The sequence below is a fragment of the Acinonyx jubatus genome, chromosome B2 (assembly GCF_027475565.1).
Source record: "Acinonyx jubatus isolate Ajub_Pintada_27869175 chromosome B2, VMU_Ajub_asm_v1.0, whole genome shotgun sequence".
In the NCBI taxonomy this organism is placed as follows: domain Eukaryota; kingdom Metazoa; phylum Chordata; class Mammalia; order Carnivora; family Felidae; genus Acinonyx; species Acinonyx jubatus.
The window spans coordinates 99,939,505-99,958,118 of record NC_069385.1 but is presented as its reverse complement, the minus strand read 5'-3'; the positions used below and the strand labels follow the sequence as shown (position 1 = coordinate 99,958,118).

General features: G+C 43.9%; 1 protein-coding gene and 1 long non-coding RNA gene across 4 annotated transcripts in view; both read left to right on the top strand.

The window, feature by feature from the left end:
* Positions 1 to 5,892: 5,892 nt before the first annotated feature.
* LOC113598826 (uncharacterized) lies at positions 5,893 to 7,688 on the top strand. Its single transcript, XR_003419569.2, has 2 exons — positions 5,893 to 5,986; positions 6,136 to 7,688. It is a non-coding gene; the product is annotated as an uncharacterized LOC113598826 (long non-coding RNA).
* Positions 7,689 to 15,984: 8,296 nt separating this feature from the next.
* The window catches only part of FBXO9 (F-box protein 9), a 43,651-nt gene continuing 41,021 nt past the window's right edge, over positions 15,985 to 18,614 (top strand). For 2 of the 3 annotated variants that reach the window (XM_053222689.1, XM_015070129.3), the window contains exon 1: positions 15,985 to 16,253. In XM_053222689.1, the coding sequence (XP_053078664.1) occupies positions 16,251 to 16,253 (3 nt within the window). In that variant the 5' untranslated portion in view covers positions 15,985 to 16,250. Of the gene's footprint in view, positions 16,254 to 17,874; positions 18,056 to 18,614 lie in introns of all 3 variants that reach the window. The other variant, XM_053222688.1, reaches the window with a different exon arrangement.

Here is an 18,614-nt window from a genome sequence, read left to right as displayed (position 1 = left end):
AAATGTGTAAAATGCATATGTGAAATAAAAAGTTTGGTACTTCAGTGTATTTTATTAACTGAGTGTTTCAGAATGCTCATTTAGAACAAAAGCCACTATGCACTACTCTATGTTTTTAAACTGTAGCTAACTCAAGATGACTCAACTCAGTATGAAAATGAATCATGGTCGTATCATTCTGGTTCCCCTCAAGCCCATCATGTCTTCTCCTCTCCACGACATTGTGTCTGTAAGTCATTCCATTGAGATCTCAGTACATAAGGAGAAGACAGTTTCTACTTTTGAGTTCTTTACAACTGGTAAAAATTTTACAATTTTTTACAACTTGATAAAAAGGCAAAGTACTGTCTTTTCCATGGTTGTGAGGTTTACCCACATTTATGTTGCACAACATAGAAATATATGAAATATATATTTTTATATAAGTATACACACATTGGGGCCCCTGGGTGGCTCAGTTGGTTGAATGTCCACCTCTTGGTTTCAGCTCAGGTCATGACCTCAGTGTTTGTGGGATTGAGCCCCACATTGGGGTCTGTGCTGGCAGCGTGCAGCCTGCTTGGGATTCTCTCTCTGCCTCTCTCTCTCTCAAATAAATAAATGAAATAAAAAAAATAAATAAACTTATTTATCAAAATAAATAAACTTAAGAAATAAAGAAGTATACAAATATTTCAGATATACAGGAATATCTGAAATATGCTCAAAAAGTTAAAGTAGCAACAAAATACCACACATGTGAAAAATTATGCACAAGGGACTATGCTCAGTTCTGAGACATAAGATCCAAAGAGCTGTGGGAGGAGGATCTGGCCTGTAGGACCTTCCCATGTAACTAGGAGGTGGAACATACACAATGACCAGGAGACATGGAGGTTGGGGTAGGTTCTCAGGAGTGTGGAGACAACAAGAATGCTATAGGTGCACAAGAAGAAGTCACTTTGCGAACCACAGGTAAGGAATCTTAAGGCTTTGGGCAACTGATCTCTAAATAATGGCTAATTTCTCTTGTTGAGGACAAGCCATTTACCCATATGCTGACAAAAAATAACCTTTAAAAAAATATATATAAAAACTCTTCCTTATCAGCTGAATTAGTTTCCCATGGCTGTTGTAACAAACTACTATAATAGTACCCTGGTGGCTTAAAGCAACAGAAATTTATTCTCTTACAGTTCTGGATGTCAGAGTCTGAAACCAGTACTGGGCTTCTCAGTGGGCTGAGATCAAGGTATAGGCACTTCCTTCAGAAGCTCTAGGGGAAATCCCTTCCTGGTTTCTTCCAGCTTCTGGTGGCCGCTGGCCTTCCTTGGCTGTGGATGCATCACTCCAGTCTGTGGTCACGTTGCCTTCTCATCTGGGTGGTGTCAAATCTCCCTCTGCTTAAGAATTTGTATTTGCATTTACGCCCACCCAGATCATTGAGGGTACCCCCCTCACCTCAAATTCCTTAATTTAATACACATCTGCAGTCTATTTTGCCATATAAGGTAACATTCACAGACCTGATATCTTTGGGGGATCTTATTTAGTCTACTACTCTCCAACAAAAGTCTCCAAGCCTTTCAAACAATCATCTGAACTATGGAGCAGTGCTTTTCATTCATTCAAAGTTGAGTGTTTTAGGAATGGAATCAGAAATCTGTGCTTACTTACCCAACGAGTTCCTTTTTGAAATACAGAGAGGATTTCTCTTTAATTTTGCACAGTGGACACAACTTGACAATTCTGACTGAAATCCCTGAATATATGACATTAGCATATGGTGATTCCCAAGTGTGGACCAGGGGTTGCCAACTAGCAGCCTGAGAACTGAATTCAGAGGTATGCTTTGAGGCTACAGTTAAAAATGGGGGGGGGGGGGGGCGCGGGGCGGCCCTGGGCTGCTCAGTTGGTTAAGCGTCTGATTCTTGATTTTGGCTCAGGTCAGGATCTTGTGGTTGGTGGGTTTGAGCTCTGAGTCAGGCTCAGTGCTGACAGTAGTCTCTTTCTCTCTCTCTCCCCCTATCCTGTACTTTCTCTTTCTCTGTCTCTCTCAAAGTAAATAAACTTTGAAAATAAAAATAAAAATAGGAACTCTACGGGCGCCTGGGGGCTCAATCGGTTAATGTCTGACCCTTGATTTTGGTTCAGATCTTGGATCCCAGGATTGTGAGATTAAGCCCCACGTGGAGCTCCCTGCTGGGGCTGGAGCCTGCTTGGGATTCTCCTCCCCCCCTTCTCTGCCCCTCCACAGCTCACATGCATGCACTCTCTCTCTCTCTCTCTCTCTCTCAAAATAAATAAACATTAAAAAAATAATAATAAAAATAGGAATTCTAATATAAAAATGAGATTTGGGGTTTCTCTGGAAAAACTGAAGAGCTAATAACACGGGATCCTTAGCCTTCTATGGTAATAAGAAGCTAGAGAAATGTCACCATCCTTTTAGACTTGACAAGACTCCCCATGCTCATCACAGTCCTCATTTTGCCTGTTGTCCCTAAAATGGATACCACATAGGTTGCCAATATTTTTAGTTGTCATTTATTTTTGTACCTTCACACCACTTGGTTACTGGTAGAAAAATATTTCTCTGTTCCTGTACCTCTATTGAAAGAGACAAAGTAAAAACCAGCCTGAACCACGCGCGGCACCCCCCGCCCCGCCCCGCTCCCCGAACTGCCACGTTTGAAGAAAAACTGGAGAAGAAAAAAATGTTTTTTTTTTTAAAAGAGAAGAGCAATTCCTTTCCTGTTTAACAAGCACACACCCAGCTTTCCTGAGTCTTCTACGTTTCTTCCTCTGCCTCTGACAGAATTTGAATTCACAGCTCCCAGTACTGACTGCCGTAGCAGTGGAAGGAATGCAGCCACACATCTTTAACGTGGGAATCGGCTAACCTGGTGATGAGCAGTGCTCTAAATACTGCTCGGACTCCAAGAATTAACTTGGATAAAGCACTCGTAACTAAGCCACACTTAGCTTCCTAATATATCAATTAAGCCAAAAGGGCAGTAATAATAATAATTTAAATACTTAGCATGTGTATAGTACTATTATGAGTGCTTTACATATATTAATGCATTCAAATCTCACAACTCTATCCATAGACACTATTATTATTATCCCTATTTTACAGATAAGGAAACTGAGGCACAAGCAACTTGTCCATAGTACTATTACCATCATCCTCTCTCCCCCCAATTTTCTAGATCAGGAAACTGAGACATAAGTGACTTGTCCAGGGTTATGTAACTAGTAAGTGATAGGAACCCAGGCTGACTGTACCAAACTCAAAAGTAAGGTGAAGATCTAAAGATCATGAAACCTTTTGAGGATCTGAGAATGGGAGGAATTAGAAGTACTTTGTAGCTCAAAGTCCAAATACGGAAACCAGTGATGTCGCCATGCTCTAGGTGGCCTCATTCTGCAATCAAACATCAGCGAACCCAGCAGGGACCTCCCCAGCACCAACTGTCTACAATGGAGGCAAAGTGGATGCAGATAAAGAGGAACTGGATCCCACTTTCAACTCAAATGCATCCTCACATAGACTCTGGGCTCACAGGCTTGTTGAATGCTTTTAAATAGCAAATGATGTAATAATGTTTGAATGTCTTCACCTGTCCTGCAGAATAATCACCTTCTCCTTGGGGTTTTGTGTCTTGTTTTTGTTTTTTTTAAGGAAAGGTTATTATTATTATTATTATTATTATTATTATTATTGAATGTATGTGTAGCTGTACATATGTAATCTTTACAGCAAACATGGGGCTTGAACTCATGACCCCCAAATCAAGAGTTAGATGCTCCACTAAGCCAGCCAGGCACTCCCTCCTTGGGTTTTTAAACCTGGTATCAGGCATCATCCTTTGCTTTTATCATGGGACCCACCTGGGATAAGAAACCCTGACCACTTAACCATGCTCACACCACTTAGTCAAAGTCACTGTTGTTGGGATCATTTAGCGCTCTATTTAAAAATCCTCTTTTTAATTCAAACAGAATAATTTTTCTGTGACTATGTCACATATTGTAGATTGCCCCAAACCATTATTCTGGCTAAAGCTGAGATGCCCTTGACACCCTCATTTTTTTGCAACACATCCAGTCTTTTAATGAACACTATAGTAACAGAAGTCTTTTTCCCATAACACTATTTGATGCAGGCCCAGTATCTTCTGAGTCCGATTTCTTGGTTTTCTTTTACAGAATACATAATAAAGGAGAAGAGTATACAAAGAGAATGATGTATGAAGTATACATCATCTGTAAAGACAGCAGTTTAATCACTTAGATTAGTGCTCTCAGGATTTCCTCCACCGCGTCCAGATCACATGGGTAGGGTCACAGGCACCAATCCTGTGACTTGGAGTACCTCTTGATCCTTGGGTTTACTTTCTGTGAAATCGGGATGTTGAACTGACTCATGATGAAATGAGGTGGTTTTCCCTCTCTAATGATCAGTGATTCTGTGACTCTCTGTGTAAGGATTCAAGTTAGTTTTTGTCTTAGAAAAAAAAGGACTGGGGCGCCTGAGTGGCTCAGTTGGTTGAGCGTCTGACTTTGGCTTAGGTCCTAACCTCACCTCTCGTGAGTTTGAGCCTCACATCGGGAGAGCCCTGTGTCAGGCTCTTTGCTGTTAGCATGGAGCCCGCTTCGGATCCTCTGTCTCCCTCACTCTCTTTACCCCTCCCCCACTTGTGGTCTCTCTCTCTCTCTCTCTCTCTCTCTCTCTCTCTCTCTCTCTCTCTCAAAAATAAATAAACTTAAAAAAAAATGACCAACGTTTCCACATTTCCTGTCACCCACATAAAAGCTAGCAAAGGGAAGGTAGTAGACCAGAGGCACCCTGCATGCTACATGACGTCTCTTTCAGAAGACAGTGCTCTACTGACTCAGCCAGGCCCCCCAAATCAGAATCTACTCCTTTCCTTCCCTCTCAGTCCAGCTCAAACAGCACCTCAAGAGCCTCCTGTCCCAACCTGCAACAAGAGACACAGCTAATGGCTCTTTCCCCCAGCTACAACAGCATCCTGTCCCCACCTCACTGCTAGCCTCTCCCTGGGATCTGTGACATGCAAGCCTGCCCTGTGCTTCAGCTGGGACACTCACCATGCTTCCTTCATCTCTGTGGCCTCACACCTCACATTCCACTTGCATACAGTAGGTACTCATTGTTTGACTGGTCAAAAGTTTAATTTTAGTCTTTGCTATTTATTTCCTGTACCACCCTTGGTAAGTATCTCCAAACATAGTGCTATTTCTTCATGTGCAAATTAATGATAATCAAATTGACCTGACCACAAATGCTGTGAAATTCTGAAATGGAGAATAGTAAATACCATGGAAAGGCTAAGGCAGGGCTTTCCCACCACAATGCTGGAATCACTGCTTCTCAGAGAATCACAGAAAGGCCCCCTCAGTGTCATCAGATCAGGCCTTCGGCCTTTGGGAAAGGCTGTACTCCACTAACACAGACATGCAGCCTTATTTTGCTTTCAGAGTTCCAGCAAATCTCTGAAACAAATGTTATGGTTTCTCTGGTTAGGTGACATTGGGGAAAACCTTCCTGCAATCCGCCCCAATTCCCTCCCTCCCTCCAGCTTCAATCCTCAGCAGAGGCCAAGAACATCTGCTTGTGGCCAGCAGCTCATACCATGTACCCTGCTCATTCACAGCCTGGAAAACAGGCTAGGTGCAGGGACAATAGTAGTCCATTCTTTATTCTTAAACTTTGAGAGTCATTGAATTGATGTAACAATTACTATTTTTTTTTCTTTTAAGAAAGAAGACAGAAAACGGTACACAAACTTGGCCTTGTCTGGCAGTTGTGGTTTACCAGCCATGTTAAATTCAGACCCCTCCGAGCAGCTTTTCTCCCTCAGCCTTAATCGTTTTACACCGAAACTTTCTATCCTCAGAGGAAAACAGAATTACGTGCAAAATCATTAAATGGCCCTTCTCATGGCACTTTGGAGTTCCATTTTACCTCATCCTACAGGTAATTACACATTGTATTGATATTCAAACGTGTCATAACTTTACAAGAGTTAATGTTGTCAATTTACTTTAAAAGGGTACTAAAAATAGTACATTTGTGTTTATATTTTTCTTTCTGGGGCCTAATCTTTCTGCTCATATTCATTTTAGCAAAAATGTCTTCTAAGTACTTTGCCTCTTGGAATAGTGCTTTTTTCTGCATTGGGGACAGCAGCCAGAAGACCAAAAGAGCATTCTTTACGTGGAATCCGCCTTGCCTTTACCTTGACAAAGGAATGCATTAAAGATGCTTTTGGCTACTGCATCACCTGGAGTGAAGGGAGAAGAAAATCAGCTACCTGGTGTATCTCTGCTATTCCCCAGAAACTGTTCCAGTCTCGCCCTCCGTCTCCTCCTTCAATCCCACTTCTGAGCAAAAAACTTCTCACGCACCAGGGTCTTTAACACCACGAGTAGGATCCATGACTTCCCATTGCTTCTCCTAGGGTACCAAAGGGCGCCCCTGCCCTGAACCAAAAAAAGTCTTCAGTCACTTGTAGGTTACTTTCAAACTGGGACAAGTCGTTGTATGTGGCTCATGCAGACCGCGAAGAACTGAAGGAAGAGTGAAATGTTGAAGAGCTGGAGGAAGAATCACTGTACCCTGACTCGTGTGACACTGTGGATGAGCTGGGGGATGGTCCCCAAAGCTTAATCAAGAAGGCCATCGAGGGTGGCGACAGTCGGGCCCCAGCTGCCTGCCTGATTGCCACCTCAGGATGGAAGGGTGGGCGAGGTAGGGTGAGGAGCAGATGGGGGCAGTGAACGAGAACAAGTCACATATGTCAGGTATTGTGCAGATATTACAGCACCTTTAACTCAGGAGCTGACCTCACTCCATAGAAGATGCTATGCTGTCATACACAACAAACCAATCAGTAACACAGATGAAAGAGGTAAAGGCTTAGTATAAAAATAAAATAGAGCAGGGGTCAGCAAACGTTTTCTGTGAAGGGTTGGTAAATATTTTAGGCGTTGAAGGCTATGTCTCTGTCACAACCACTCAACTCTGCCCGGGTAGCACCAAAGCGGTCACAGACAATACGTAAATGAATGGGCTGTGTTCTAGTAAAGTCTATTTAAAAAAAATAGGCAACAGACAGACTATGACTACAAGGCACAGCTTCTCTACCCCTGAAACAGGAAATCTGCACATAAACATTTTAAGTACTCTCCCCAATTACGCCTCAAGTACCCTCGGGTTACAGGGTGGCTCACACAAATTGTGTTCATCCTGAGAATATAAGCGCTTTTTTTTTTTAATTAAAAAATTTTTTTAAATATAATTTATTGTCAGATTGGTTTCCATACAACACCCAGTGCTCATCCCAACAAGTGCCCTCCTCAAGGCCCATCACCCACTTTCCCCTCTCGCCCACACCCCATCAACCCTGTTTGTTCTTTGTATTTAAGAGTCTCTTATGGTTTGCCTCCCTCCCTCTCTGTTTGTAACTTTATTTTTCCCCTTCCCCTCCCCCATGGTCTTCTGTTAAGTTTCTCAAGATCCACATATCCGAGAATATAAGCACTTTGTGGGCAGAAGTTTTATTATGTTCATAACTACATGCCCAGCACCTAGACGTGTACCTGGCATGCAGCTGGCACAAACAGCTGCTCACAACAAACATTTGTTGAATGACTAAATTAATGAAATGAGCACATGATGGGTCTGTAAAGGGTAATTGTGACTACTGGTGATTTTCCTGTACCACCAACCCCACGTCCACGGCTGTCCCATCCCCTTGTGCCCCTCCTTCTTTGCAAAATTGGACGATAATATGGGGGCCAGGGCATGAAAATTATGAATCCTCCTAAAAATTTTTACACAAATTTGAGAAAACATTTGCTTTTTAACAGCTAAGATAACACATAGAAATATGTATCTTTATTTTCTCAGTTTTGCCTATGTTAAATCAAAATTTAATAAATTGACTTTCAGAGCAAAGGCAGTGTCCAAGAGGCCAAAATCATTAATTATTACTTATTATTATTATTACTCATGCAGTGAGTAACTTTCACGATATTGTCAAATAGTAGTGGGACGTTATACCATAATACTTTACCTTCTGGCTCTGGGCCATTATCTTTCATAGTAACCATGAGGGCAGTCACATGTTATCAGCACTTCCTCACAGGTCGTATTACACCTACAAGGTAAAATATGACTCACATTGATCTTTCCTCAGAAATATGGGGCTCTCACAAGTTCCTGGCCATCACTGCACATTTATCAAGTGGCTACTCACAGCCCCAGGTGTGGGGGAAAACATACCAAAGGAAATGTGAGGTACCGTCATGGTCCTTTCACTTAAAAAAATTGAGTTAAGGTGACAAACTTAAAATTCAGGAGAAATTTAAAGTAAGATAATATATAACCCAATACTAATTACTATAGATTGAATGCTAAGATCAATAGGACCTAAATTCAACATAGACACAGCTTAAGGTTGAGGGAACTTTAGACTACAGAATTAGATTTTCTTTTTCCTATATGGGACCTTAATGATTATGCAATACTCTCACTTTACCAATGAGATCTTGAGACCTCATTACTACGAATAGAATCTTGGTTATCTTCAGAGTAGCATACTTTTATAACTTTTTTTTCCACCTTTATTTTAGAGAGAGAGAGAGTGAGCAGGGGACAGGGGCAAAGGGAAAGAGAGAGAATCTACAGCAGGCTCCATGCTCACTGCAGAGCCCGATGTGGGGCTTGATCCCACAACCATGGGATCATGACATAAGCCAAAATCGAGTCGGATGCTCAACTGACTGACTCATCCAGGTGCTCCAGAGTAGCATACTTTTTAATGTGTGAATATAAGAAGTGTTTTAATAATTTATTAATGATATATCAAATACTCCCCATTTCCCCTTTTGTAGAAAGTATATATTGTTAATCCTGAACCACATATTTAAAAAAAGGAGGCAGACTTCCAAGGATGTGCTTTCTTCAAACTCTGAGACAACTTCACAGGTCAACACACATAGTGTTTGATTCCACCTGCACAGGTGAGCCCCACCACAAGCACTCTTTCTATGAAGGTTCCCGACTTACAAAGCAGCAAGTCAGGCACTTACTCACTGTGCAAGGACATTTCAGTTTCCCTGCAAGGAAATCAGGAATGGAAGCTTTCTGCTTGGACTGAGTACTTCCCTAGGATCAGCTGAATAGTAGTATTTTCCCAGCATCACACAGCACCTCACCTGGAGCAGAGGGATTGAGCGTGAATGCCCACATCAACTTTCCTTACCATCTTGAGAAGACCTGTGTTTCTTCTTTCATTTCTTTGGCTGCAAGTAAAGACATTTCTGATTTCTTCCTGCCATAAACACACAGCATTTGAATGCAATTCGCCCCACAAAATGGTTTGCTTTACCCAACTGTTTTTATAAGGTAACTTTCTAGAACACCTGTGTATTGATAAGAAAGTCAGAACTGTTTCAAGGTGAGCACAGTCACAACCTATGATACAGATGCACCGTAACCCCCAAACAACACGTGTGTGTGTGTGTCAGTCATCCCGTGCACACCTCTGTGCACAATCCCAGCCAACCACATCAACCACATCTGAGGTCCTTCTAATTCTCTACTCATAGGGCCCCTCTCAGGATGCTGTGGTTGGCAAAGCCTGCCAATGAGAGAATTTACAGTTCAGTGAGACCCTACTCACAGGCTGACGGGTCAACATCCACAGAAGGGTCACTGTACCCAGAATTCTGCCAAGAAAGCACCATGCAAACAGTCCTGCCATAAATAGAGACACTCATACATACCCCACATGCAGAAAAAAAGAAGGGCTAGATACACTCCAACTCAGCAAGGTCCTGCAAAATGAAACGGAGGCGCTTTCCGCAAGAGACGCTGTGAGAGAAAAACAAACAAACAAACAAGAAGGCAGTAGTGTTCCTGGCAAGGTTCAGATGGAAAAACAGCAACAGATCCCAGAAGCAGAGCTGCAGCCAGGGATAACCTCAGCTCAAGCCATGTTAAGTAAGGGCAGGATAACACTCACGGAGGATTCACCGCGTGGTCGCCGTGTCCTCTGAGCCATGACTTGTAGTCTACTACAAGCCAGTCAATAAATACCTACCAAATAGGTGCTACATGTTCAGGCCCCTTTGAGTCACTGTGAGGGATGGGCAGATTTTAGTTAGGTGTATGTCAGGCACTGTTGAGGCACCATAGGGCATCTTTGCACCACCACATGCTGGGGAAGGCATTTCCCCTTTCAAATGCGAGGAGTATCCCACAAGGCCACGTGAGTAATAAGTGGAGTCAGGACCTGACCTCAATTCTGCCTGACTCCAAAGCTCAGGACACCACATCACCACACGTAAACTATGGCTTCTGCCCTAAAGAGGCTTAAAATAACTTAAACCAATTAGAGATCAATACAGCCAATATAATGAAGAATTAACAAACAAGAATCTTAAGACTTTAAAGAAAGAGAAGAGGAATGAGTAGCTAGAGAAGATATTAGGTAAGAAGGAGAGCTGGTCTCCTCCTCAGAGGATGGGTAAGATTTGCATGGGAGAGTGGGGAGGAGGGAGGGAGTTTCTAGGAGAGCAGTGTGAGCCTTGACACTGCAGTGGGAATGAGCCTGGCCCCCTTAGCAGGACAGCAAGACCAAACTGCATAGAGCACACGGATCTACAGTGAACTGAAAATAGGATTTAGATAGGAGGGGTGAGGCCTGATTATGAAAGCCTTGAAAAATCAGGCAAATTATTTGAGATAGCAAATGGAGAGGAACTGAAGGTTGCAAGGCAAGGAGAGAGTCGAAGTGATAGTTAAAAAAAATTAGATGGACAGCAAATGCTGAAGAGACCAGAAAGGGGAGCATCTCATTCATTCATTCATTGGTTTATTCAGCAAACATTTACTGAGGACTTACTAAGAGCCAGGCTTGCTTGGACTGCCAGCTAAGTGACTGCTCCAGTCTGCGGGAGAGGAAGGGTGAGGTTCTGGATAACAACATGGAGGGAGGGATCTGAACAAATCACATTTCAAAGGTCTTGGTGACTCACTGATACAGAGGCTGAAGGAAATGAAGGACAAGATAAAGATAATTCCAAAGGTTCAAGACTGACATGATTTCCACCTTTACTGGGAACCTCAAAAAGTGCTACGAATAAAACAAACAATGAAAGTATAAAAAGAGCTTTGATGATGTTGAACAGTCAACAAAACCCCAAAAAGATCTGTTCTTTATCCTGGCAACTCGTTTATGCATTGTCTGTAGGTAAGAAATTTCAGTGAGAAAAACCACTTCTCCGGCTAAATGCTGAGTTCCCCTGGCAAGGAGCATAGACCTCTGCCTCCTCAGACAGGCTCCATCAACCCTCCAACACATCCCTCCATCATCCAAAACGAAACTGATCTCATTAAGAAATGTGGCTGCCCACTCCTGACTTTGGAGGAGGGCAAGGCAAAGTGGACAGAGGAAAACAAAAAGTGGGCAAGGTCACTGTAGCGGGCCATATATCTTACGGAGGGGGCAGTGGTACAGGATATCATTTTAAATAGAGGATCACAGCAATGCTTTCATTTCTATACCCGCTTCCTAGTATTTTACAATTAGTGATCCTCAAATAGATAGGAAGGCATTAAAGATTCTTTACCAAATCACAGCGCTTTGTCCAGAAACTATTTCAAATGTGCATATTTATGCATACATTAACTCCTAGTACAGCTAGCATATGGTTCAGACACAAATTCTTCTTAATAATTTACATGTTGACTACACAAATTTCAAGCTCATTTTAATTTTACATTCAGCAAGAGTACAATTCACTGTTGGGGCACATCCTGAAAGCCTACTCACTGGAAAATGAGACATGAAAACTGTACCTATCAAACTTCTATTGCTACAAAGAGTGTTACAGGCCAAAATAAAAAAACAATACCTTGGAGAAATCTAGACTTGCATACAAAATTCAAGGCAGTATTCTCTCAGCCTGGCCCAGCTTTAGCAAAAGCAGATCTTTACTTAATTATAAGTAGAAATGAGTACTCTTTTCTGCAGAATGACGTTTTCAACTACTTTTATATTTAAAGTAAAAGCCCTCTATGTTAGTGTCAAAGTCAGACTTTAAAAGGTATATTACAAAAGAAACGGTTGCTCTGGAAAATCCTTCAACATCCCTCTCCTAATATCTACTCAGGTTAGTAAGAAGAAATCAGAGCAGAAAGAAACCCAGTGAAAAATGGTTGCACATAAATGTGTGAAGATTCTAGCTCAGATCCCCTTGTGGGACAGCCACAGGCCTAGTCAGGACAATTCCAAGAGCAAGTCCCCCACATCCTACAAAAGAGGCTTAAAATCGGGCAAGGTCTTTTCTCTCTTTAACACCGAAAGGTAAACACCCATCAAAATCTTCCAGAGTCGGAGCAACCCGGAGTTTCCATGCCAAGAGGGAAAGAGCCACATGACCGCGGAAACTACAGCCCATTAGCCTCTCCCTCTCCTTCCAGCCCCTCGCTGAGGCCCCGGCGCCGGGGTCCCTCCGCAGTTCCACTCCTTCATCCCCAGTGACAGGTCGCCTAGCAGAAGCCCCTAAATCCCCGGCCCCACTTACTGGCGCCGCGAACACAGGCGGGGGCCCGCCCCTGCGGTGAGCGCAGTTCCTCGGCGACTGGGGCGCAGCAGCCGGATCGGGAACTGGGGGTAGGGGCGATCCCTGCTAGGACAGCCCGAGCGGTCCGTATAGGGACGCCCAGGAGGTCCGGCGAGTCGCACGGGCCGCGCGGCGCATGGTGGAGCAGCAGGAACCCGGCCGCTCTCCAGCCTCCGGCTGGAAAACAAACAAAAGGCAGGGAGGCTTCTGGTGGGGACGACCGGCCGCTTTCCCTGGGAAAAGTTACCCTGCAGCTCCCCTCGCTGGCCCTGCGCGTCCCTGCACCGCCGCGTCCAGGCAGCCCGGGGGCGCCGAGGTGCCGCGCCGCGCTCCTCGCCGGGGCGGACCAAGCCCAGGGATCCCTGCGGTCCGCTGACCACCCGTAAGGCCCGCCCCCCCCCCCCCCGCCCCCCCCCCCGCCCCCCAGCTCCACACGCTCTCCTTGTTGCACGTCTGTGCATCAGGGATCAAGATTTAGAAACGAAGGCCGTGGACACAGGTTCTGAGAACACTTCATTACAGGTAATCATGGTGAAAACGTTTGCCCGGTTTAAAAGAACATAACCGGGGATGCACGACATTGTGAATGAAATCCGTGCCACTGAAATGTACACTCCAAAATGGTTAAGATGGCAGATTGTGTTATACTTTACAGCAATAAAAAATATTTTGAAATAAAAACGCAACGGGTTGCTTGTTAGCATTCATTTGAACTTGAAGAGTTTTCATACGGTTAGCAACTTTACTTTGAAAGGCTGGATTGTTATCCAGGTGGGAAACACTAGATATGATTCATACAACAATTGTATTCTGCATGTAACTAGTTATATGTAATCTAACACACTTGTGTGTTAAACACAGTCACTTGTGTCATAAATTATATTGTAGACATTACCTTAAATCATCCACATAAAGGCTGGTTCTGAAGCGACTTGAAAAAGGAAACTGCTTCAAGCCTTCTCCTCCCCCCTTCCCAATTTAAAGTTACATAATTGCCCCAAGACTACATTTTTCAGAACTAGTCGACTGCAGGAGGGAGCAACTTTAGTTGGAGGCATCAGAATCACCTGGCAGGCTTGTGAAAACAGATTGCTGGGCTCATCCCCAGAATTCTGGTGCTGATGCTGCTGGTCCAGGGAACCATACTGCCCTGAGCAACACAATTTTAATCAATACAGCAACTGATCCACATTGTGGATCTTTCTCTGAGTTTTAAACTCTCCAGCTCATCTTCATATCAATTTTCTCTTTTTATGTTTGAATTCTAAGAACTCAAGGCATTGTTTTTTCCTAATAGAATCTATAACAAAGGTCTGAATCCCTCTCTCTTCTTCCTCCTATTGAAGAAACCCACAAGATACAAGACTTCCTATCCCAACTGGGAAAGGATCATCTGGCCACTTGGAAAACGTGTAACATTTATCTATCTTTGTGTTTACCTATATAATACCCAAACCATATGGCAAATGAAAATTGAAAGTCATTATCAATGAAAAGATAGGGGGATAAGAAGGGTAGCCTAACAAATTGTATGCTGCTCCCATGAAAAGTGATTTTTAAAATACCTAAAATTACCAGTTTTAGTCAAGTTCAGTTGTCCAAGCAAGTCTACCCAGCAAAAAAGAGAGACAGTCTTGATCTACCTTTAACAAGGGTCCACTGAGCTAGTAAATGGTTTGGGTCAGGAAAATTATAACCCTGTAAGTATAAGATAATACAAATCTGAGGTCTAATGGATACAGTGGATACTGATATAAAATAGAAAATTTAGTAACTGAAACAACAGCATTTTAATAAAATAGCTGCTTAATTTATCGTTACAAATGGTATATTTTATTAAGCTCTATTTATTAGCTAGAATAGAAATCTGAATTAATTGACCAAGAGATCTTAAATTAGCATTCAACATGTTTGATGAAATAGACTAGTTTTGAAAATATTTCAATGCCTCATTTTTCATTTGTGAAACTAATCTTTTGCATTCATGAGTCACATATATCACTTTCTCTGATTACAAATCTTTACATCTGATCTCCCCCCTTCCTATTTAAACTGCAAAATCAATTTAAAGAAGTCATTGAGAAGAAAGTCATCTTTAAAAGATTTAAGTTTCCTTTAAAAATTAAAAACTATTAAAATTTTTGGCCTTCGTTAAACATGAAGGTACTTTTTCTAGGTAGCTGATTTAGGGTGGAAATAAAAACTTACACATCCAGAGGATGGTAGATCCTAATATTAAAAGATAGCCGTTGGTCTTCCTTATTGTAGCTCACCATTCTGCCACCCCCCCCCCTTTTTTTGCCCCTATTTTTCTGCCAAAGATGTACTGCATGTCTAAGATCTCCAGAATAAAATAATGGATAAGAGATTTAAACTGTGGGTTCGTTGAACTAGCTTCTTGGAAACCTGATAACTGTCAGTTATCTAACTAGCAGAAACTAGACATTTGCCAAATGAAGGTAAGGGGCTGTAAGAGTGTAGGTTTTTACAAAGCATGCAAACTTCCGTATTTAAAACAATGTAAAGTGCGGCAAAATAATAAAACGCCCGATAAAGGAGTGTCTTGTGAGGAAACAAAGTCAGGTGTTTGGGCTTTAAGAGGTGGGGCTCGTATTGCGGATAAGTTCCGACGCTCTACGCGGCACAGCGGACTACAAACCCCAGAGTACATTGCGGGCTCCGTCTCCTCTGGACTCGGGTTTCAGGGCCTTAGGAGTCTCAACGTCTTTCTCCCCTCTTGCATGATGGGATGCAAACGGAGACACTTGTAGTAAGGCAAGTCTTGCCGTGGCATTCTTTCGCCCTGCTTCTATACTAAGCTTATCTTTTCCTGAACTTCCAAGTACGTACTTGCAAAAAGTTTAGCCATTATAACAGCCTGTGACTGCAGTGGGATTTCTCCGTTTCCCTGAAATCCTGGCGTAGGACTCGAACCAGAGTCCCCGAAAAGCGTGTAGCGACTTTCCTGAGCACCAAGTTCGATGCTCCTGAAGGGATGTTTACCTTAAGGTCTCAACCCTAGATTTGAGTTACAAACATTTTTGATATAATGCTTGTTCAAGTTTGCATAAGTGGTCACTGAGACGAATACATAGGTTGAATTCGAAGTCGGCAAATTGGTGATCTGCCAAGGCGACCTCGCGCACACCTCCTACCCCTCCACTAGGAAGCGCGCTCGAGGCCAGGGAGTCGTGAGGCGCACGCACGCGGCAGCGGCACTGCGCATGCTCGGTGCGTCCGCACAGGTTTCCGCAGTAGAGGGGGCAGCTCCTCCGCGGCGTCCGGGGTTTTCAGCAGCGTCGACGCTCTGGTGCTCGCTCGGCCCTCGGCCTCCGCTGGCAGCGGGCGTCCCTCCGCTCCGCGAGTTCCCGGCCGTCGCTCTAGCGCGCCCGGATCTGGCCCCCTGCCCTGCGAAGATGGCTGCCGTACGCCGGGCCCGCAGTTACTGCCGCTGCCTGGTGCGCTTCTCCGACCGAGAACTCTGCTAAGCCCTGTTGAAGCGGACGGACAGGAGTAGACACCCGGACACCCAGCACACCTCCTCGAGGGAGCGGTGCAGAGGGGGTGCGGAGAGCCCCTCGACGGCGGCCGGCCGCCTCGCCAGCATGGTAACCCGGGAGGGGGCTCACAGGGACACTGCGAGGTGGGAGTGCGGTGTGAAGGAGGGGCTAGGCCTGGGAGGAGCCCCGAGAGAGCGGGAAGTGGAGATTGGGAGGAGTAGGAGCTGCTCGGCCGCCACCCATTGTGGGGCCTTTGGCCTGAGAGGGAGTGGAGCGGGTACCATCCCCGACCGCTCCCTTGCGTTCCCTCCTGCTTGAACCCCCCGCAGCCGGGATCCGGTGTGAGAAAGAGCGGGTTTGCAGGACAACAGAAAAGAATGCCTCTTTTTGGTTTGCTCAGGATGTGCCCCTCGAGGGATTTTATCAAAAGCAGTGAGGGTAGGTTCAGGTGAGCCGTTGCAGCATCTGAAATTGGCATCTGAACCTTGGCAAACGGAGACAACTTGTTGATTGTTACCCCTCCGGCAAGCAGTACCCACGGAGAAGCCGTTCAGGTCCTTTAAGGAGTCCTGGGTTTAGGACGCACCTGCCCCGTGACGCATCAATTGCCATGGGTAGGATGTTGGCAGGCGGTCCTGGCGGTGTGGGATCAGAGAGATTATGTCTCTCTTCGTAGCGGTGAGGGCCTGAGCAGCGTCAGTGCGGTCCAAATGGAGAGACTGGCTTAAGCTTCAGAAATTGACAACGCAAATTCCATGGGACTGTTGCATGCTGGAATGTGTAGTCTCTACCCTGAACTGCCTTTCTTTGGCTTTGAGTACATTTTCCATCTGAGAGACTAACTAGGATTGAATGAATCAGGTGTGAAATGATACCAAACTAATGAGCTGATACTCAGATGTTTTATTAAATAAATGGATGGGTGAATTTATTTTGTTAAATTAACCAGAATGATAGAAAAAGCAGTAATTGATTATGCCCTTAAGCTTTCAGAATAGTTCTCTGACCGACCAGGATTAAGCACTTAACTTTTTTTTTTTTTTTATGTTTATTTATTTTTGAGAGAGAGACAGTGTGAGCAGGGGAGGGATAGAGAGAGGGGGAGACACAGAATCTGAAGCAGGCTCCAGGCTCTGAGCTGTCAATACAGAGCCTGACGCAGGGCTCAAACTCATGGACCATGAGATCATGCCCTGAGCGGAAGTTGGACACCCAACCAACTGAGCCCCCAGGCGCCCCAAGCACTTAAATTTTTATATTTCATTAATCCCATCTGCAAAACAGGAGTAAAATGATGAAGACATAAGCAACTCAAGTGAAAGGTGATGTTTAGGTCGACTCAATTATGAAAAATAAAAAAATCTCTGGGTGACAGCTGGGGACCTACTTATTTCAAGTAGTATTTGAGTTGACAAAATGTAGTAAAACCCCAAATTTGATAGTCATCATACTGCCAATATCAAAGTAATAAAGGACTGGAATTCAAGAACAACGCAGGAACTCAGGGGAGAAGATGCTTTCTGTATTAAAGATTTCCTGTTTCTTTTCCTCATTCTTTAGACATGCTCTGTATGTCCACATGACATTTTTTGTTAATTCAAACAATTTTTTTGAGCTCCTATTGGTGCTAGACCCCAACGGATACTAGATCTCCAATATAACCAGACCTGTAAGGTGATTTATGGTAAAAATTTTTATTTATTTATTTTTAATGTTTATTCATTTTTAGAGAGACCGAGCACTAGTGAGAGAAGGGCAGAGTAAGAGAGGGACACAGAATCTGAAGCAGACTCCAGGCTCTGAGGTGTCAGCACAGAGCCTGATATGGGGCTCGAACTCATGGACTGTGAGATCATGACCTGAGCCAAAGTCGGACACCCAACCGAGCCACCCAGGTGCCCCGATTTATGGTAAACTGTTAATCATAAAATGTCACATATGAAAAAGTACCTCGGAGGTTATCAAATCCAACAACCCTCTCTTCACAGATGTGAAAGGTGAAGCCTGGACAGGCTTTTTCTACAACTTAAGCAATGTGTTTGGCCCTCTAAGGTTACTAATATGACTGATCCTGTTCCCAATGCACTGACTCTAGCAAAGAGACAAAAATAATCTCAATACAGTTGTTAAATGCTATGATACAAGCACAAATGTTGTAGGGAAACAAAGGCAGTTCAAATGATTAGACTTACTGGGATGATCCCTGAACTGAACCTTGAAGGATGAGAAGTTACCAAGTGAGGAAGAAGTTATTCCATATGGAGAGAGCAAGCAGCATGTGCAAGAGCATGGAGCTGGAGAGAGCAGGGGAAGCTCTGGAATGAAGTCACTTTAGTAAGACTGCTAGGCCAGAGTTAGAAGGCTGAGTTACAAAGAGGATGTCAGAGGGAGCTCAGGTCCCCTCCCATTAGCTGCACTTAGTGTTTACAGTGATAAAGCAGCCTCTTATTTAAGGATAGAAAGATGCTC